Source organism: Phalacrocorax aristotelis, chromosome 14 (assembly GCF_949628215.1).
Source record: "Phalacrocorax aristotelis chromosome 14, bGulAri2.1, whole genome shotgun sequence".
Classification (NCBI taxonomy): domain Eukaryota; kingdom Metazoa; phylum Chordata; class Aves; order Suliformes; family Phalacrocoracidae; genus Phalacrocorax; species Phalacrocorax aristotelis.
In genome coordinates this window covers 17,224,455-17,246,387 of record NC_134289.1, presented here as the reverse complement: position 1 = coordinate 17,246,387, position 21,933 = coordinate 17,224,455, and the positions used below count along the sequence as shown (strand labels likewise).

The 21,933-nt window shown below is 48.0% G+C and overlaps 1 protein-coding gene across 6 annotated transcripts in view; it reads left to right on the top strand.

Moving 5' to 3' along the window:
- The first annotated feature begins 5,856 nt into the window (after positions 1-5,856).
- Positions 5,857-21,933, top strand: part of ADK (adenosine kinase) — a 298,134-nt gene continuing 282,057 nt past the window's right edge. For 3 of the 6 annotated variants that reach the window (XM_075109453.1, XM_075109454.1, XM_075109452.1), the window contains exon 1: positions 14,158-14,435. In XM_075109453.1, coding sequence (XP_074965554.1) covers positions 14,173-14,435 — 263 coding nt within the window. In that variant the 5' untranslated portion in view covers positions 14,158-14,172. Of the gene's footprint in view, positions 6,346-14,157; positions 14,436-21,933 lie in introns of those variants that run through there. The other 3 variants (XM_075109455.1, XM_075109457.1, XM_075109456.1) reach the window with 2 other exon arrangements.

Genomic DNA, 21,933 nt, shown 5'->3' with positions numbered 1-21,933 from the left:
TCTGTACATTTTAATATGGATACAATAGCATATCTGTTAACAAATATAAAACCCAATTCCTAGTAAATGCACGCAGCGCGGCATAGCAGGGTTTCAGTACACACAGCACTGGTAAGACTCCATTTCCAGAGGACTTGATCCACAGCCCACTGTGGAAAAGCTATGCTGGACTGCGGGCAGCTTCAGATGATTCCCTGACAAACTACACCAGATATGTGTGACAGAGTGTTTTTAAGCCCTAGCAGTTGTCCTGCTGTTAACGTTTGTACAGATTCTATCGATCAGGAACAACTGCATTGGTTACAATACACTTTTAACAAGCTCAGCAGTGCAGCAGGCCAACGTAATCGCTACCTAAATACACCAACTTCGTTCTAGTGTGCCCGCAGCAAGCTCCTGGCGCACGAAGTGCCTGTGTTAGCAGGGCCTCTTCTTTTGCCACAAGTTCCACTGAAGGTATTAGACCACGACTTGATATGCAATGGCAGGAGGGCACGGGTAGCCAGGAGGGGTGGTAGCGTTGGACCCCTGCCCCCGTGTCCTCATTTGCCCCAAGCTGCCCCGGTACCGGCTGTGTTGGTGCAAGTGTTTGTGTGGCCTCGTGGTGAACTGGAGTAGCAAACTGATCCAGTGACCATGCTCGGAAGAGCACAGCTCTACGGTATCAGTGCAAACTGAGCAGTAAAGTCCCACCTAGCTGCCTACCCTATCTTCTGGGTAGGAAGACAGGGATTACAGGATTTCCCATGCTACGTAATCATTTTGCTTCTAGCAAAACCCCTCATGTACTCCTTTCCTCCCTCACACGTTTTAGCGGTACGCTGATTGGAAGCGCTCTGGAAAACCGAAGCGCTCTCCTTGCAGCGTAAGCACAGAGCAGGCAGAGCCCTGGGCGCGAGCCCTGCCCTACCTGTCAACGGGCAGCTCAGGCCGGACGCTTCCCTCTGCCGGTGTCGGCGATAGTGAAGAAGTTCTTATGGCAGTGGCGATGTCAGTCTACTATATGCAAGACTTATGTGCTTTATCCCACATGCTGTCAAACAGTTGGCACCAGCCAACTAACGATGGATTTCATGTTGGATATCTTATAACTGGTACTACTACAAAAGCATCTTATGTAAGCTATTATTTAACAAAAATGTCTTACAGTGCTCCCAATACTGAAGATTTCCCCGCTACTCTATTTTTTTGAGTGCCAGATTTCATTTCAGACATGTAGACATCCCTGAATTCATTTCTCAGTTCCCTACCTTCTATCTCATCAGAACACTATAATTGCCAAGAAAAAAAGGTTAAAAAATGCTGACCATAGGAAATGAATCCAGTAACAGAGAGATTCCTCACACCAAGAGGTCAAGTTAATACTCGTGGCCAAACAGCAAAGCTCGTTAAGAGCTGTGACAGTTTGAGGGTAAAGGTCTTGAATCGAAGCCCGTAGCTTAAAAAAACAGCAGCAAAAGCACACCACCAAAATTTAAGCACCATAAGAGTACCTGTACAGCAGTGTGCACATGTACCACCTGGAGCCAGCAGCATAAAACCACCCTATGGCAAATACTGACGGTGTGCTTCTAGGACTACTTCAAAAGGACATGCCTCCCATCTCCCAGCTTTAGGCCTACCTAAGAAGTAGACTGAAGATGTATGTGGATTATTATTTGCCTCTTTAGTGCAGAGCAAGCCATTCAAGTCTGGTTTTAGCAGGCTGACAGCTTCCATACTAGTGCCTTACGGGCACTGCAGCAACAAGCAGCCCAGCCAAGGTTTTGCAGCTTCTCTGCACAGAATCCCCATCCTTGCTCTGACACACGGAATTCTTTGTAGTCATTTCCATCCCACCAGAATTTGACGTCCTAACAGAAGAACTGAATACTTTAACAAAGACGCCTTCAATACAGTTTCCAAGTCTGTATCTTTTCTTTTGACTAAATCTGGATTTTGCATTGTTGCTGTTTTTTCAATCTCTTGGCAGAGAAACATCTGGACTGAAGTCGCAGCAGGCTCACAAGACAAAAGCAGAGCTCAGTGGCAATGGAGAGGCTGCGACCATGGGAAAAGGACTGATTGCACGTGCTTGTGCTTAGCTACAATTAAGTACTCTAAAATGTAATTAATGCAGAAATACTGTTACAGCTGCTTTTCCATAACACTGAGCTGAGTTACAGTCACAGCTCTGAAGACCAGGAAGTGAGAAATTTATCACTGACCTCTGCAATGCCCTTTAGAGCTAGTAATAACTACCGAAAATGGCTCAAAATGGGACCATCACTGGGAAAGTATAAGTATTCCACAGCTTCCATGTTCCCTGCATTTGGTGTAGCTCCTCTAAAGGGTGGAAAGATTAGTGGGGGTGGACTGTCTGACCCTCTGTTATGTATTTGTGGAAATGAACTTCTAGTGACGGGGGAATGGAAAGTAATCAAATGCTTGAAGTAATCTGGAGAAATGAATAAGCTAAGATAGGCAGTTCTATTTCTATTTTAAAGCCAGTATTTTTGTCACAACCAGCTGGTCGGTAGTTTAGCTTTTTCCTATGAATTCAAGATGTGTCACAAATGCGGCAAAACTACACGATCTTTGCACCCCACCACCCCAGCCCCATTGACCTGCTCTTAAAACAGCAAACCTCCTGAAGAGAAGTCCTATTAAATACTTGAATGACGTTTGCAAGACAGCCGACGTGGCAGCTCTGAACGTATGTATAACTGGCTGGACCAGTCAGAAGCTGCGATTCAAAGTGACATACCTGGAAGTCTCCGATCTTACTAAAATGCGAACGTTCTGCAATTTCACTGTTTTTGTAAGGCTCCTATCACTGTTAGCGTATCTTACTGCTGCTGCTTAAGTGTCGTTAGTTGTTTCACTTATAAGATGCCCACAGTTTAGGTATCTGCACGTTAAAATGAAAAGATTTTTGCCACCCTTCTTGAGAACTGCCTGGTGCCCCTCCCTGTTAGTCAAGCAAAAGTCCCACAATTGAATCAACTCTAACTTAACATCACGAAATCCTTGTGTCTGTACAACTACTCGGATGCATATTTTACTAGCAAGGTCATCGCTATTAAAGGCCAAACACTTCGCTTCCCAGATGCTCAGTATACATTTATTTATCTTTACTCTCATTTAGAACACTGTTAATAACTTTCTGGAATTCTTTTCAAAAGAAAGTAGCCCTTTGAGAATACTCTGAAATTGTTTAAATCAGTGTTTGGTATCCATAACAAAATTTCCAACTTCCTCCATGCTTTTACCAATAACAATCACAGCCTGCTTAAGAATTTGTGCAGCGTCTCATCTACTGACTGATGAGCTTTCCAATAATACATTTGCATGGCGTCTCTGTTCAATTTAGCTCCAGTATAAATCTTGTAACTGCTGGCAAGATAGTTCCATCTCTTGCCAACAGAACAATATTAGATCCTGAATAATCGAACAATATTAGATCCTGAATAACTGCAGTTCCCTCTGGGACCTGCAAGAACAGAAAGCTTCACTGTAAAAGCTGAAATAGCAAGCGTTTCTTAGACACCCCCCCAACAATTAAAAATTCATTATTAAAACTACATTTTTACATGAAGATGGAACATTTTTAACACAATTTACACCCGAATCAGGTGCTTTAGAACTACTAACAGACCACTCTCTGAAAGCAGCACTGAATAGATGGAGAGGATCAAATCGACACAGGTAAGGTGAACATCTTGTCACGCATTTACCATCAACGGGATTTTTTTGGCTAATCTTCCAGCCAAACCACAGAGAACTCTGAACGGCCAAGGCAGAAGGATTCGATCAAAGGACATAAAAGCCTTGTCTCAGTAGTTCTTTGGGAAGATGTTTTCCATCACACTCTCCCAATTCACTGCCCCAGTAAGTCTGACGGGCCGGAGCGACAGTGCCACCAGCTTTATTCTGCTCTTTTGCACAGGCTCTATTTTAAGAGGCACTCGAGGTTCCAGAAAGGACAAGCACAGTGCCAAAGAGCCACACACTACTGAAATACTAGTTTGGCGCCAAGTATCACTGGAACCCAGCTGTAAATGACAGCCCTTACAAACGTGTGTGCACTCCGCCACAACCAGGCTAAGCGCAGATGGTGGGAAGGTGGGAAGGAGGTGTATAACCACTTTCGCCTCCCTTCTCTTCTGTGAGGAAGAGAGCAGGGCAGCACTCTTTCATTCTTCCACCCTATACGAATAAAATCAGGCTCCCGAATACTGTGTCTTAAAGGTTCTTCTAAGAAGTTCCTGTTAAAAAGCAGCCTCCCATGTACTATGTTGACTAAGCATAAAAAAGATTTCACTTATTTTCTGTGCATTAACTAAGTTTTGAGAGCTATTTGGGAAGCTGTAAGACAGGGGAAATAAAAATGGAAATAAGAGGAAGGAACTTAACATTTTAAAAAGGTTTAATTTGGTTTCCTCCCATTTTAACAGCCACGACACCACCACTTGTCGCCTGCTGTTCAGACCTCTCTACCTCAAGGAATTCAATTTCTCTTTCAAGACAAGGTTTCTATTTGATATTTTTAATGCAGAACTACTGGTACGGAGAGCTTTGTCTGAAAGAGTAACTGGGACTTAGCTGATGTGTTGCTATTTTGCACGACAGGAAATTTCATTTCTGGACAAGGACAGCAAAATTAAGCACTAGAGGGCATGGACTGGTCTTAATGTTTAATTTGTCATCTGCAAGGAATTTTCAGGTATGTGCACACAGATGGGAAAGAATCTATTTGTCCCTTTTTTTTTTCCCCCCCAAAACCTGGCTTGCTGTGATTTTGAGTTAGCACCCAACACACCACAGATTAAATCCTTGATATTTACAGTGAAATACCATTCAAATGTTTTGGGTTTTTTTTTTTTAATTTTTTTTAATTTTTTTTGTAATAAATAAATGAGAATCTATGTACAATTCAGACCTGCTGGGAACTGCCAGCTGAAGCCCTCTCATGGTTGGTATAGCCAGTTCTTTTGTAAAACACTGCTTCTATCATTTTACCTCTTGCATGAGTAATTTAATTTGCTTGTGACGTTCGTGCAAAATAGCTTTTTCTCTCCCATACTGCAGTCTGCCACTACGAACACGAATTTTCATTATTCAAATATGATCTTTTTGCCTGGCTGTTTATACAGCCGCCGCCCGCAGGGGTGAAGCTACCCCCGCAGCCCGACCAGCCCTAACGGGCGCACGTCGCTCAGCACGCTGACGGATGGTCAGCGCGTCGCTACTTCAAAGCCGATCCGCACCGAAACAAAAGAAGCGACAGCCCCCACCCAACGGCCCTGCTGGGTGCCGAACAGGGCAGAAGCGATGTGCGATGCACACTGCGGGATGATAACGGATTAAATTCCAGTAGATATTACGCGAATCACGGAATCACAGGTTGGAGGAGACCTCAGGGCTCATCTAGTCCAACCTTTCTAAACACGGACCCTCAGACGGACCCTCGCAGGGCGCATCGCTAATAAGGCGGGTGCGGCATGGCCAGAACCACCCTGTTTGCGGCAGAGCCGCCGGAGGGAGGCTGAGGTGGCGGAGTGCGGCCCCCGGCGCCCCCGGCCCGGCTTTGCGCAGCGATCCGCACACGCTGCTCGGGTACGGCTGCAGCACGGCGTCCGGCAGCACCCCCCTGCAGGCCCGCCCCCGCCCTGGAGCCCAGCTGCACGGTCCCCCGGCCGCGGGCACGGCTCCGGCACCCCCGGGCCCCGGCAGCCCAGCCGCCCGCACAGGGCCGGGCCGGGCCGCGCCGGGCACAGGCGGTTCCCGCCGGGCGGGGGTCCCGCGGCCGCCGCCTCGGCCCGCCCCGCCGCTTGTCCCGCACACGGAAACCAGCGCCCCCCGGTGAGGCCCCCCCGCGGCGGCGCGGACCCCCGTCCCGGCCCCACGTACCTCCCCCGGCCCGTCCCGCTCCCGGGGCAGCGGCCAAGATGGCGGCGAGGCCCGGCAGCGCGCGGGGCCGCCCCCCGGCGGAGGCGCGGGCGGCCGGGGCGCTGCCTGCGCTGAGCGGCGGGTAACGGGCGCCTGCCCGCCCCCGGCCCCGCCGCGGCTCCCGGCCGCCCACCGGCAACCGCGGCCTCGGCGGCGGGCAGGGCACGGGGGCTGCCTGCCGCCGCTCACACCACCCGGCGGGCGGGCGGCGCGGCCTCCCCTCCCCTCCCCGCCCGGCACAGCCGTGTGTCTGTCCCCCGCGGCAGCGGCGGCGGCGGGGCCGGCGGGGCGGGCCGGGGCCGGCGGGGCGGGCCGAGGCGAGCGGAGCGGAGCGCGCCACACGCCGCCCAGCGCGAAGATGGCAGCGGGGGAGCCGCAAGCCAAGAAGCTCAAGCTGGAGCAAAAGCAGCTGAGGTAACGGGCGGCGGGGCCGCGGGACGGGCTCGTCTGCACTGAGGAGCCCCAGCGGGGACCGGAGGGCCGGTGGGCGCTGCCGCCCCGGGAGGAGGGCGCGACACGTGCCGCCGCGGGGCGCGGGGAAGCCGCGCCGGGAGGGTCGCGCCGGGCCGGGCCGGGGGCGCTGGGCTGGGCCGGGCCGGGCCGGGTGTGGTGCGGAGCGGTGCGGGCGGCCCCGCCGCGGGACCGCGCTCCCCTCACGGCGGCGCCGGGCGCACGTGGAGGCGGGCGGCGGGGCCGCCCCGCTGCCGTTCGCCCTCCCGGTGACCGCCCCGCCGGGACCGGCGGCCGGCCCCGCCGTCTGCAGGCAGCAACCGCGCCGCGGGGAGTCCCCTCGGTGCCGCGGGGGGACCCCGCTCTGGCGCCCCGGGACTCCGCGTCGCCTCGGTGTCGGGGCCGGGCGGCGGCACCGAGGGCTGTCCCGGGCGGCGGCGGCGGCGGCCGGTGTTGGAAATGCGGCGCGGGGTGTCACCCCTCTGCTGCTGCCTTGGGAGCGTCCTCCGAAGGGCCCGGGTGATGCCCTTGAGGGGGTCGCTGTCCCCGTCGGACAGGAATCCTCGTTCAGAGATACGCTTTCGTCAGGACACGTGGAATATTTTTGAGTATTTTCACACTGAAATAATCCGTGCCGTTTGCTATACTTCCTTATTCGTGCGACCGCTGTGCAATATCACCAACTGAACCCCATCTGATGGATGGGCTGTGCAGAAACACGCCGTTTGTGTTTGAATGTCGAGGCAGAAAAACGTAAGGTTTCTCAGTGCAGGAAGCACGGCCAAAATGAGTACTGAGAGGGCTATAGTGGAGCCTTGTTGGTGCAGTTCCTGATTTGTTTTCTCGGGATTATTCACATGAATGTAATTGTAAGATAACTGATCTCCTTCCAAGCATTCAGTATATGAGGAGGATTAATGACATAAGGCTTGAAAGGTCCAAAATTACCTTGGCGACAGCTAATAACTTGCTCAAATATAGCATTAAAGAGGCATACTTTAGTACTGAGATGAGAACAGTCCCTTTCGGTACTGATGTCCTTACCGAAAGAACTAATCCTGTTAAATTTGTCAAAGTCAGGGTACTCGCTCCTTTGGCAGCTGAGTGACTTTTCAAGTCTAATAATAGTTGACAAGCTCAGTTGCAGATAGTGGAAGAGGAAAAACGTAACTGAGCTCTGAAAGCAAATAAATGGCGGGCAGCGGCGTGAAGTTGTAATTAAAAAGCGACAGTTATTTCTACGGGCCTTAGAGCAAGGTGGGAGAAGAAACTGGGAATTGCAATGTTTCTGTTCATTGAGGTTATTAGAGGAAAGCGCATTTTACCTGCTTCAGGCCTAAACATGAAAATTCAGAAATTTGAGGACGTTATTGAAGTAATGAGTTAAAATGTAAAGGATGTTTACAGTGAACAAAAGGCTGTGATGACACGCTCCAGTAACAACTGCTGGAACTGAAAACAACGCTTTTGTGAGGTACGATGGGTAAAATGTGGCAAACGTCGTTATAACTCATGTGCTGTAGTTCTGTTATTTCAATACGAAGCTTAAACTAGACTCCGGCTGCGTTTCACAAGAGGAGGAATGCCATCGTCGACTGGTGATGAAACAGAGTTAACGTGTGCGGTGGGCCCGGGGTGGGCTGCGAGGCGGGTGAGGTGGTTGGACTAGATGTGGCAGACCTTTGCTCTCGCTTGAACGTAGTGGCAAGAGCGAGCCTGGCCGAGTGCTGCTGCAGGACTTTGCCCCGTGTTAAAAGCCAGCATGGAAGGTACCAGAATGGTTGAGGTTCCTCGGCTTTGTTGTATTTCTGGCGAGGTTCAGTTCTGAGTGCAAAGCACTGCTATGTATGCCGGGAATATTGAAACCAGTTAACGTACAGATTAGAAAAGAAAAGAAAAATTACTTGAAAATTTTGTGAGATAGCAACTTCATATTTCTTATACCAAGAATTAGAGGAGAATTCCTTGTTCTTGACGTCTAGATCTGAGACTTGCTAGCCTTTTCAGGAGACCGTGTCTAATGGACTCGACAGGGATGGTCTTTTACCTTACTTATTCTACCATATACGAACCTGAATCTTTCCTGTGGCTACCACAAAAACTATTTTAATGTAAAAAATTACATTAAAAAGTTAAATTCCACTCTGTAATATAAGCTGTACCTTGTAAACAATAACAAACGTTTCTTTCCCCTGTATTTTTTTTCATCGTTTTCTCTCTCGAAGTGGCATCAGGGAGTTTCATGGATACATTAGGGTTTTTTTTAGTCCCTTTTGATCCTTTCAGGCAAAGGAAAGCAAATATTGCTCCCCCATGAGGTAGGCAAAGCTGACCAGGTTCAGCTAAAGCTGTTTGAAAGCAATATAGGATGGCCGGCTTTTGCCACCCATTGAGCAGAACACAAAGCCTGAGACCCAAACCAGTGTTCCCAGCTCAACAATGCGTTGTGCTGACATTAATCTGCTGGGCGGCAGGTTTGCATTGTCTTTATTGACGGGTGCAAATCCCCGCTAAAACCAGCCGACTTTCGGCAAGGCCATTAATGCATCCCGTGTTGTTTCAGGCTTCTGACTACATCTCTGCTGTGTGAAATAAAATATCATTGTGTGTGTAAACTGTTCTCTTTGAACAGAAAATAGGCTTGCAGAACTGCCAGTGGCTTGGCACGGAGCGGTGGCATCAACTTACCAGAAACGTCGTGAGGCCCTACTTTAAAGGAGACTTACTAAGGTTTTGTGCCCTTTTATATTTGGTTTGGTTTTATCTTGGAAGTCTGTGAAAACCGCAGCCAGACTTCCATTAACAGACTGGTACAGTCATGAAAGAATTTGGGCATTCCCTGCAGAAATGTTTGAGCTGACACGTACGTGTCTGTATAGAAATATGCCAGCATGCAGAAGGAAAAAATGAGTAAACTTGTGAAGTCCCCTGTGCTGCCTTACGGCCTCTGGCCGTTCTGCAGCTGCTGTATTGATTGAATAGTAGTGACGTGGCTGGCTGCTCGGACAAATCGGGGCATCTACATGAAGACAATGTAAGCATTGAATTTGACAAATACTTTATACTGAAAGTACAAAGTACAATATTCCTCTTCTTCTGTTACTATTAGACGTCTCTTCCTTTTCAGAATAAATTATCAAGCACTCTGTGGGTAATTGTTATCAAAAGCAGTCCTTTGTCATTACTGTTCCACTAAATTTTAGGCAGCTTGGTACTGGTGACTGTAAAAAATATTGCTAATTTCATGCATTTTTAATTTTCTTAATAAGCTGGCTTTTAATTTAGCTTATTCCTTCAGCAGCTCTCTGCAAATGAAAGAAGAGTCTGAGTATTTTAAATTAGCTGTGACAAAGCTTTCAGTTAGAATGTAGCAAGTCGTTTTTCTTTCTCTTTTATCATCTCTGGCTTTTTTTTTTCTTTTTAATTTTACCTCACTCCCCATTTGTATTCATTTCAGTTTCTGTCTTCATGGCTTATACTTTTCTCACTTTCCAGTTTCTCGTATCTGTAAATATGGGTAACTTTTTCCATGCCAGTACTCTTAATGGCAAAGAAAGATCTCAGACTCCAGCACCTTGCTGCATTTGCTCCTGGAAGAGGAAAAGCAATACACTTTTTCTTCAGATGGATACTTAGACCCCTGTGGAAAGCAGACAAAAAATACTTTGGAAGGCACTAGCAGCAGACTCTGCTAATTTTGCTTTATTTAGGACATTACAGCATCAACCTTCCCTTCAAAGTTGTATTGACAGAAATACATCCAGAACCGGAATGACTTGCAGCATGGAAAATACCTCGCTCTTGCAGCTCGGCGCTCACGTCCATTGTTCTGATACGTAACTCTCAAACGCCCGTTTAGATTGGCACGGGTCTTCACCTGGCCTTTGATGTAATCCCGTGGGATTTCTCACAGCACGTGTCATATTTCCACAGTTTTGTCTTATTCTATTAGAGAAGCTTGTTATGGTGTTTTCATCCTTTTAATTAAAGTAATTCTGAGCTTCAGGGGAAGGAGTGTGTAACCTGAGGAAAGCGAGGTCGTGGGAAGGTGCTCTCTGCTCTGGACCGCGAGCACGGCTGGTGTCTCTGTCGTTGCTGCCGTTGCCTGCAGCCCACCTGGCAGAAGAGTCGTACTGACAAACAAGGATAGTTTAGACGTAACAGGCTTCACTAATATCCTGCAGAGAAGTACACCTCTGGCTTGGTGTGCTGCCTCCCCAGGTCAGCAGGACTAGGCTTGTCCCTAGAGCTGCCTGCATGCTTGATTACCTGTGGGAGGGGAGCCAGTGCAAATATTTCATAATGAATCTTGAAGTTTCTGTGAATTTTCCTGAGCTTTGAGAGTTCCTCCTTTTCCAGCTAATGAAATGGCTGTGTAGAGTTACTCATCTAATTGGATCTACTAATTTTCCTTATGAACAGACAAGGAAGATGCCGGGAAAGGAGGCTTGAGTGAGCATAGAGGTAGTTGAATATGGTGTCGATGCAGTGGTGTGAAATGCGCTTTCTGGAGAACAAGACCTTGGCTTCCTCTATTACTGCTGAGGTATATTCGATGTGGAAATGTTTGAAGCAAAACTCTGGCTTGTGCTTCAAGGTTGCGATATTGAATGGTTACTTACGCAGGCACGGTACAAAAGTGTTTCACAAACCCGGTTTCAGAAGCAGGGAACGGGTTGCTATCTAAAGGTCATTAATTAGTATTTGCTGGCACTGTGTTGGAAAACCTTATCTTCTTGAAAAAAGTAAATTGAACTTGCAGATGCAATGTGAATGCTATGTTTTCTCAAGGCTGTTCACTTTCTATTTACATAAGTTGCTTCTTAAATAATTTCAATTTACATATTAAGCTTATTTGCATAGTAAATATCAAAGCATTTTGTGTGAAGGAGAGAGGTCTCTGGGTATTACTCAGAATTCAGTGAACGGAGAGGGATTCTTACCATTTTGAACAGTAATCACTTCTGTAATGATTGTTTGACCACAGTCAAAGCTGTTCCACGCTTGGAGGATATGGTAACATAAAGCTACTTGCTGGCTTTACGCTACCTTGGGATTTCATTTACAGGGAAAGATTTTTGTGGGTTACGTGTTTTGGTTTTTTTTGTTTTGCGCCTTGTACATTCAGTGGTACCAAGCAGTTGTAACCCTCTCTGGGGCTGGGCTGCATAACTAGAGTAAGCCAGAAAAATAGTATATCTGTCTGCAGTATGGTGAAGACTTAGCAGATTTATAGACTTTCCGTTGCTCTTATAGCTGTATGGTCTGTGAAGCTGCATTAAAAGAAATGGTTTCATTATGCTATGACATTTTAAAATCATAAAAAATAAAATCTTTTTAATACTTTGCTAGCAGGTGCGTACAAGATAAAAATACATCTTATTTTGTGTTGCGCATATGAAATTTGCTCTGTAGAAGTTTTCAAAACAACCACTGTTCCAGTAGAAAATATATGCAAGCTCTGCAAGATGCTGTTATTGTAAGAGAATTTGTGGACTCTCTGCCTGCTAGTCCCATTTTGTAATGTCTGCTGAAGGTATTATGTAAAAGATCATCCTTCTGTCTTGTGAAGACAGAAGAGTGGGCAGCTTATCTAAGATTAACCTTAGTTGTGTGCTTTGAAGAAATTGAGTGAAATGTGGGGATTAATGGAGAACTTTCTGTTTGTCTTGTAAACCGGATGATTTATACCCAATATTTGTGGTGTAAAACATAACATGTTAGTCCAAGGCTAAGGCCTTGATTGCCTGTATCTTGGATGCGCAAGGTACACGTGTATAAAATGTAGTTTCATGGATTACCTCAATAAAGTGCAATTTTAAAAGTTCTCATGCTTACCTGTTGTTATGTCGGGTAGGGGTGCAGTTCCCTTTTAATTCATACTGTGCTTGAAAGGAAGTGTTTTAGTGAAATCACCTGAGGAATAATTGTTCGTCAAACGTAGAAGAGCTCATATGGTCATGAAGTTCTCTTCTTTACTGTATGGTAACAGAAGCAGTCAAGGGAAATTGTGGCTGGACTCTGTCCGGCATTATGTATTTTTAGATGCAAAAGCTGCAAATTCCATATTTCTCTTGGGGATTTCTGAAGCCAAAACACATATGGAGGCACAGGTCAGCTGCTCTGTGCAAGCAGAGCAAGTTTGGAAGGTGTCAGGGAGGCTGAGCAAACTCAGGCTGGCTGCCTAGCACATACGCGCTGTGACTACGAGTCGAACGTGTGGCACCAGCATCACCAAGCTAATCTATGAATGACCATTTTTCCAGGGATGCCCTGGTTGCTGTTGCTCCATTTATGTGTCAGGACGTCTAGAATTTCCCTGGCAAATGACCAGAAAACATGTAGTGGTACGTGATGCCTCGAAGATGTCAGTAGAACCTGCGGGTACATGATAGTGCAAGCAGGATGACTGGGCACTTGGGAATAGTTGGAAGTTTATAAAGTGCTATTGACAAATGCTGTTGAGGTGTCATATGTGCTGTTTCCTGAAAGGCTGCTTAATGTTTTAGAAAAACACCCTTTTGATCCTGTCTTGCTGAACTGGTAAAAAAAGTTAGGAACATTTGAGGGTACCTCATTTAGACTCTGTAGCTTAATATTTGTAACCTGCAGTTGTATGTAACAAATTACTGTAAATGTAGATCATGTTAATTCATTTTATCTGTTTTCCTTTACATATTCTTATGTGCTTGTTAAAGCCGGGCATTTATTTATGAGGTAATCTACATCTTGTTTTTTAAAAAATTGATTTATTATTTAAAATACAGCAACGGGACCAACAAAACCCAGCTGTGCTACTCCTGTTGTTAGATTTGCCCGTGATGGGATTGCTCCCCTCCGCTTTCAGTTGCAGAGCAGAGGTTTGGTATCAGGCACTGAAGACGTTAAACTAGGAATAATCTATTGTTCACCATGGATCAGAGGATACAGCCATTATATATCCAAATACCGTATTTGCATTTTATTAGATTTCAAAATCCTCCGTCAGGATCTGAGGACCTGTCGCCCTGTGTGTTGCAAAAGTAAGGGGATGAGTGTGTTTTCTGTTCCAATTAGTTTGCCTTTTCAAGACCCTGACACGCTTTAATAATGAGAATTTTGTAGGTGGGGATTAATTTTTGAGCGTCTGCTTTGGAGAACCTCGGAAATTTGTCCTACATCGGGCATTGAATATGAATATTCCTGTTACGTTCAAGTGACGCTGCGGGTCCTGGAGCATCACAAACGTCTGAAATTTTGGCATCCTCCCTTCTGTCACACCCCAAAATCAGCAAATAGCTGAGAAGTTTGGCTTTCATTTTGCCGAGTGCACGATTCCCATTTTGTAGCTGAAGAGGAAGGGAAACTGAGGCTAATAACCGCATGATTAGGCAGTTGTAAAGTTTAAATCTTTAATGAGAGGTGACACAGCAGCACGTAGAACAACGCGGGATTCACTTTTGGCAAAAACAACCCTTTCTGACCTCAGTTTCTGAGCCAGTGCTTGCGGTGCGTGCAGGGACCGAGGGAAGGGCCGGGCCCGCACCGGGGTGCGGCGGGCGGGGTGCGGCGGCCGCCTTCGCCCCCGCTTTGCCGTGCTGACAGGGCCGCTCTGCTTGTGCCGGGCCGGGCGAGCAGGGGCTGCCCTTCCGCGGCCGCCCCGCTAGCGGAGCCGCGGCGGGGTAGCGGCGCCCGGCGCCTCGGCACCCGCCGAGCCGGGGCGGGGGGCGGCGGCGGGGGTGCCGTTCCGCACCCCGACGGGAGCGGTCGCGCCGGGGCCGGAGGAGGGGCGCGGGGGCGCCCGCACCAAAGATGGCGGCTGGGGGCGCGGGGCGCGGGGCGGGCGGGGCCGCCCCCGGTACCGCCAGCTCCCGGAGCGGGGCGCGGGGCCGCCCGCCGCCTCCCCGCGGCTCCCCGCGCCCCGCGGGGCCCGGCCCGCCCCCGCCGCCCGGCCGGCCAATGGCGGGGCGGGGCGGGCCGCGGCCGGCGGCTCAGTCACGGCCGAGGCGGGCGGAGAGGCGACGCCGGTGTCGGAGCCGCAGTCGCTGCCGGCGGGGAGCCATGCCCACTCTCAGGTAACGCCGAGCCCCCGCCGCGCCTCCCGCAGCCCGCCCCGCCGCCCCACGGCAGGGGGTCGATGGTGGCGGCGGGCGCTGAGGTGGTGGCGGGGTGGAGGCGCCCGGCGCCGTGTCCCGCCGGAGCCCGGCGCTTCCCCCCGTCTCCACCCGCGCCGTTTCGAGGTGCGGGGTGGCGCGGCCTCCTTCCCCCCCCCCCCCCCTCGGGGTGTGCGGGGTCTCTCTCAGGTGGGCGCGCGCCGCCGCCCGCCGCCGGTGTGCCCGGCCCGCGGCGATGCCCGTCCCTCCGCCGCCCGCCCGGCAGCCCTGCGGCGGCCGCCCTTTCGTCCCCTGCCCGGGCGAGAGGCCCGGGGAGTGGTGGGCCGGGCCCCCGGAGGGGAGCGTCGGGGTGGCGGCCGCGGCGCGGCCCGGGGGTTCGGGCGGCGTCGCTTCGCGGCGGTGCCGCTGGCAGGGGCGGCCCCCGAGCGCGGGCGGCCACCTTCTGTGGGGGGTGTGTGTGTGTGTGTGGGGTCCCATCTTCCGTGGGGGCGGACGTCGACTCCGGCAGTTCGGGGCTTAAAGCACCGGCGCCCCTTGCCGAGGCTGGAACCCGACGTTACGCGCCTCCCGAGCGAGGAGCGGCGGGGCGATGGCAGCCTGGGGAGCTGCGGGGGTGTCGGTTCGTCAGCGACAGCCGAAGGACGAGCCCTTCACTTCACACTCGGTGAAAAGGATTGTTACAAGCCTTTTCGCTTCCTAAAACGCTCCATCCTACGGCGGGGTGGTATCGCGAAGTGAACCCATAACCTTCACCACGTAGCTGTTTTGATCGGTCCCTCGGTTGCTAAAGAAATGCCTAGACTCGCAGACTCCGAGTCCGGCGGTGGTTCAAGGCGACTCTCCCACCTCCCCTCTCCACCCCCGAAACTCACGGGTCGGATTTTGCGCTGTTCCTGGCCGAGGAGCGCCGACGGTACCTCTTGGAAATGGCAGTAGTGTCTCTGTGAGCTTGAGGGGTTAGTGCAGCGGCCTGAGGCGCCGGGCAGTGGTGGAGCAGTGGTTTTTTTCCCTGCGGCAGCCTTGCTTACGTAAGGCCAAGGCTTTTAGGCTTGGCTTCTAAGTTGGAAGCTCTGAGTGTGTCACTCTAGAAGACTATGAATGTTTCATAATGAATGACATCTTCACTGAAGGTACTCCTCTAGGTCAGCATGTAAAGTTGCAACTCCTTAGCCAAATATTGCCTTTACTTAAGACCTAAGTAAGGAAAGCATGTGAGCAGTCCCACAGGCTACTTTTACGTTTAAGGTCTATACACTAAAGTGATTTGCTGAAGAGTGATGCAAGAGAAACGGTCTGAACTCTGGAATCACAAAATAATAGTTCTGTGATGCCTTTAGTGTTAGACAAGTTATGGTTAATGGTGAATACTATCTTATTTGCTTATATTTATGTTGTGCAGGTAGACGGCGTGAGAATTATGGTCTGAGGTGAGAGCTTATAGCCATTCAAACGCTATGAGTCTGGAACTGTTGCTGGTTTTACTACCTGTATAAATGATTTTTTGATAAATGCAAATCTTGTTGTATGGGGTTTAGCTAAGTTCCTTTGCGACTGAAATGGATATCCTGAGAACAGGCTTAGAACATGCCTTGTTTGGCCTTTCAAGGGCATAATCAAACCATGTAGAAATACTAACACTTTAGATCTTATGCCATATCTTATATTTGTAAAGGAAAGGCTATGCATACAGCAGGCTGTCATGCAGCTGGGACACCTGAATGTCCCAATTGTGTTTTATTAAGAATTTCTGACTAAAATGTCCTAGCACAGGAACTGGATATTAAGTGCATGTTATAGCTGCACATCAGGATGAGGCTGTTCTAGAGCAATAAAAAAAGCGACATTTTCACCTTGTCTTCCTTTACCATTAGTTACTATTATGTAGATCAGAAAATTTTTGCAGCAGTTAACAAGAAAAATATGAAATATTTTTAAGGCAATAATAGGATATCTTTTTTCTAAGCAAGACACGCCAGTATCCAAGGGCTCAAAATACTCCTCTGTCTCTGTGCCAGTAACTAATAATATGCTTTCACTGATATTTTGATGTTGCTCTTCCACTGAAGTGCATGGCAGCATGGGGCGATAACAGTATTGTGTGGTAGTTAGATACACTGCTGCTAACGTTCAGCAGCCAGCTTCAAACAGGACCACTTTTTTAAAAATGCCTGCAACAGCGGAGCATTGGTCATGTATAACTGTGATATTGGACACAGCTTTCCGGATCGTTCCGTTATGGTTTGTTTTGTTGGCTTCTTAAAAATGATTAAAGGGTAGCTCAGTACTGATGTAGGTTTTCTTGTTTGGTTGGGTTTTTTGTTTTGTTTTCATCCAGTTGGTTTCACTTCATTACTTCTGCAACTTGTGATAAGAATAATATGTGAAACACTGGCTATTTGTGAAAAATCAATCATCTTGGCAATCTCCAAACAAAATGCCATAATTAGCAGGTGAAGATGTATTCATATTTAATAAATTACATAGCTTGACCTTATAATTACAACTCACTCTTCATCTGGTCCAAAGTTAAATGGCAAACTCATAAAATGTATTGCTTGTTGTCAAGAGTTTAGAATGCAAACGTGGTGTGCCGCTAAGCTTTCTGTAAAGTAAGTTACTGTTGTTGCTGTGGCTTTGCCTGCTAGATGGACAGTCTATTTCTGTGTCCAAACATCTTTTTGATGTGTATGAACATCTTATTCTTAGAGTTTAAAAAGTATATATCGTGCTCTCATATATACATGTTCTCTGTGTGTATGTGTGTACATATATATACACTCACACATGTAGATATACTGACTGTATATAGCCAATAACATGCCCTTGATTTGTGCAGGTGGAGGGTTGTCCCTTGTTTTTTGAAGAGCTGAGCCACATAATCTTCTGCAGTAGGTTAGTCGAGTTAAGTGAGAAGGTCCTTCTCAGATGATTCGATACCAGCACTCCCGTGTGAGAGAAGGACTGGAGAGAGTCAGGGAGGCTGTGGAGTACGTAAGCATTTGCTCTGTGCCTGTTGCAGAGGTATCTTTCCCAAATAACCTGTGTATTGTGAAATCTCACATTTCAGGAGACTGTTGCTGTTTCCTCACTATGTTTTACGTGTAGTTTTACTGTCTCTCACAGCCTCCTCCTGGACACAATGTCCAGCACACAGCTGGATAAACACACAGTGCAGGGGGTGAGCAATGGCTGATGGGTCAGGCTCAAAGGGTCACAGTACATGGGGTTACATGGGGCTGGTGGCCAGTCGCTAGAGGGGTTCTGCAGGGATCCATCTTGGGGCCGGTACTCTTTAATGTCTTCATAAATGACTTGGAAGAATACTAATTAAGTTTGCAGATGGCACAAAACTGGGAGGAGCTGTTGGTGCTCTCGAGGGCAGGGAGGCCCTGCAGGGGGATCTGGGCAGGCCGCAGAGCTGGGCAGTCACCAACCGTATGGAGTTTAACAAGGGCAAGTGCTGGGTTTTGCCCCTGGGGCGCGGCAGCCCTGGCTGCACAGGCAGCCTGGGGAGCGAGGGGCTGGGGAGCAGCTCTGCAGGGACCTGGGGGCTCTGGCCGACGGCAAGTTGAACCCGAGCCACCAGTGTGCCCTGGCAGCCCCGAGGGCCAGCCGTGCCCTGGGGGGCACCGAGCCCTGCATCGCAGCTGGGCGAGGGGGGGGATTGTCCCGCTCTGCCCCGTGCTGGGCGGCCTCACCCCGAGCGCTGCGGGCGGCGTTGGGCGCCGCAGGACATGGAGGGTATAAAGCTACTGGAGAGTGTCCAGAGGAGGACACGGAGTTGGGGAAGGGTTTAGAGGGGAAACGGTACAAGGAGTGGCTGAAGTCCCTGGGTTTGTTCAGCTGGAGCAGAGGAGGCCGAGGGCAGCCCCATGGCGCTCTGCAGCTCCCTCCTGAGGGCAGGAGGAGGGGCAGGGCTGGTCTCTTCTCTCTGGTGACCAACGCCAGAGCCCAAGGGAACGGCAGGGAGATGTGCCAGGGGAGGGTTAGGCTGGGCATTAGGGAAAGGTCCTTCCCCCAGAGGGTGGTGGAGCCCTGGCACAGGCTCCCCAGGGAGGCATCACGGCACCAGCCTGGCGATATTCCAGAAGCGCTTGGCCAAGGCCCTCAGAGACACGGTGTGAATTTGGGGTGTGCTGTGCGGGGACAGGAGCTGGGCTCGATGGTCCTTGTGGGTCCCTTCCAGCTCAGGACAATCCATGATTCTAGTTGGTTGGAAAATTCCTGGAATTTTAATCAATGCAGGTGTCCTGTGTGACTGAACAGCAAACATAAGACCGATAAGGTTCACAAGTACTGCTGAAAGTTTTAAGCTTGGTGAGAATATAACAGTTCGATATCTCAGCTTCTTGCTCCAGAGATTTGTAAATTTAGCATTCTCTAAGATCCTAAATATTTTTAATTTCATGCTTTTACAATATGCGGCTTTACAGCGTATATGTGATTTATTTTTTTTTTTTAAATTTTCATTTTTACAGAGGAGCAGACTGTAGCCAAGTAACTGTATACCTCGTGTTGTGCCACAAAAAAGCATAGTGGCGTAACAGCGCAGATACTTTGCGGCCCCTGGAGAAGGGAAGGGTGACCGGCACTGCGCTGAGACATAGCCACTGTTGGGCTAATCAGGTTGAACATGTGAAGGATTTACGCAGCCAAGTCTTTAACAGTAGAAACACTGGACTTTCCAGATTGTGGTTTTTCAAAGCTTGTATTAGAAGATGCCGGTCACAGTGGTGATCTTAAATGTCTACTTGAACTTGTTGAATTTTTAGATTTTGTGACTTGGAAAGAGATAGTTTAGATTATTCCCATTTTGCCCAGAAAGGTATTTTTACCAAATGCAGTGTCAGTGAAGGAATGGTGCAACTACAGTCTCCAGTACAAATGGAGTGTATGGATTGTTCTCCTTTTTGCCAATGGAATGTTAATACCTAGTTCTAGAACCTTGGGACTTAGTTAATTCAGACATCTAGCTGAACACCTTTTTTTTATCATAGAAATCAAGCAGGTAATGTACTCAATGTCTTACATGTTTGAAAAGCTGTCGAGTTCTGCTATCCTACGTTTGGTTGTGAGAAATAACTATGGTGCAGTTGGGGAGTTTGCCCAGAAGTTTCAGGGGCATGTTTCTGAGCATACACTTACCAGTCCAGTGATGGCTACCGTGGCTTTTAAACTTCCCATCCCAGATGGCACCCTACTACACAGCCTCTGGAATACTTGAACATGGATGATTATAAAACACTGTGGGAGAAGGAAGGCTTGGGGGTGGAACAGGACTTGTATGTGATTTAATCCAGGCAGCTCGTTACATGGCACTGGACGTGCTAGTTCCTGCTGCTGGAGACACATTGGGAGTTCGCGTGTACCTTATTGGCTTGACAGAGCTTCTGTGGATGCTAAACCAGCACAAAGTCCCTCTCGTGCTGCTTCCAGTATATTGACCAGTATGTTCTGCAGCCCGTAGCTTGTTAAATGTCTGGTAGCTTCTATTTTGTTTTTCTGTTGAACAGGGTAATTATAGGTAGTGACCTCAACAAGTCAGCTGTATTTCAGAGAGTTTTTGAAGTACAGCCGCTGTTTGCTGGCATACCATACACTTAAGTGCTGATACTTCTCTTGTATAGAAGTTATCCATGATAGGCATTTTTTTTTTTCCTTAAGTGTAGGTACAAAATTATTTATGTGTAGAATTTCACAGAATGTGAAAATAGCTAAACATAAGTACGGGAGCACATAGATTGGGACAAATCTGCATTCAGCACTTTTAGAGTTCTGACTTGTTCATTCATTGTCCTGCAATAGCACTGATGCAATACTTTGTTTTTAAATGGGTGAGAATGTCCTGTCTTGGGTCTACAACTGCAATCCCTCTTACCCTTATGTCTTCTTTTCTGTCATCTGTCTCTCCCTCTTCTTTTCTTCTAGCTAGGTGTCACTTATGCTATCTAGAAGAATCGATACTACTTTCCACACTGACAAAAGTATTTAGTGAGTCTTACAGGTTTCTACTAAGCAGATGTTGCTTGTCTCAGTTAGGCGTGGGCTGGACTTCTGGCTCAGTCTTCACAAAGCAGTGTCTTCCACATTTCATTTACAGAGAAATGGACTGTAATGGCCTGTCTTTAAAGCTACAGCAAAAACCAGGATACTTAAAGCATGGTTTTCTATGTCACAATATCAAGGTTATTAATCATGTTTTCCACTTCTTCATTTCATAAATGCTTCAGAATTTAGCATTTAATGGAGGCTAACGTGGCATCGTAAAGAGGAAGAAGTTTGACTGTATTTTTGGCAAGTAGCTTTGAATTTCTGTCAGCTAAGGGCTTTTCATAGCATGAGATTGTTCCGTATCACCCCCTTTCTGCTTCTTTTGTATTCTTTTTTTCTTATCCTGCTGAGCAGAAATTAAAGAAATCAATCATTTAGTAGGCAGATGTCGAGCCTCTAAAACATTTACTTGCTCTAAATGGGCCAGAACAATGGAAAGCTCACTCTCTTTGAGATTCAGCTGACACTGTTACGCAGCTTTGGGTAAACTGCAGATAAACTTTGGATCCAACCGCACTGTTACGGTAGTACTTCTTGTGGGATGGAGAGACGGGGAATATGCTTTCTCTGCAAATACTTGGTGGAGACGTAGTAAAGAGGGAGGCATATCTGGTGGTCATACTGAAGCTACCTTTGGTGGCTAGAGCAAGGGCCTGCCTTGCCAGCTGGAGGCAGCAGGTGTTAGCTTAGCAAGGAATGCAGTGGGTTTGGATGTAGTTTCGGGCAGCCTTCAAGAACAGCTGCATTCACTCTTACTTGACACTAGGCCATGTATCTAATCCTTTAGTATTACTGCATTATCACCCAAGTACATGCTATTCAGGAAAAAGTAGCACATGGTTTCTGAATGAATCTTAAAAACAGTTAAAGCCAGCTCTTCCAGCTGTTTATAGTATCTCTGATGTCTTACTTCTGTGTGGCAGAAGTTGTGGCAATGGATTTAAAATTCATTAAAAAGTACGTACATTCTTATCAGTAGATGGCTGACAATGCAGAATCCATAGTATCTTAATTTAAGTTTATTAAAACAGACTTAAATTGTTAATTATTGGTCAGTAGCAGAGTAAGCCCAGCAGCTAAGTCTGTTCAGTGAAATTCTGATAACCTGGTCTGATGCTCCCCCTGTCTCAAAGCTGGTATTACAAGCTGAATGGAATCCTTCAAAGCTACGGAATGTGGCATGCGGCTCTAATTGTTTATCTGAGTGAATTGAAGCTTAACACAATGTATACCTTTACATATTTATCAACAAAGATTATTGTAGGATGCTACTTCACTCAGATTTGACCCTCTGTCTGTATGCCAGGTCTCCATGTGACTGCTGTGGTTGGCAAAATGTGTATCTTTTTGTTCCTTAGCTGTATTAAAGAAAAACTTCTCTAATAAAAACCATTATTATACTATTCAA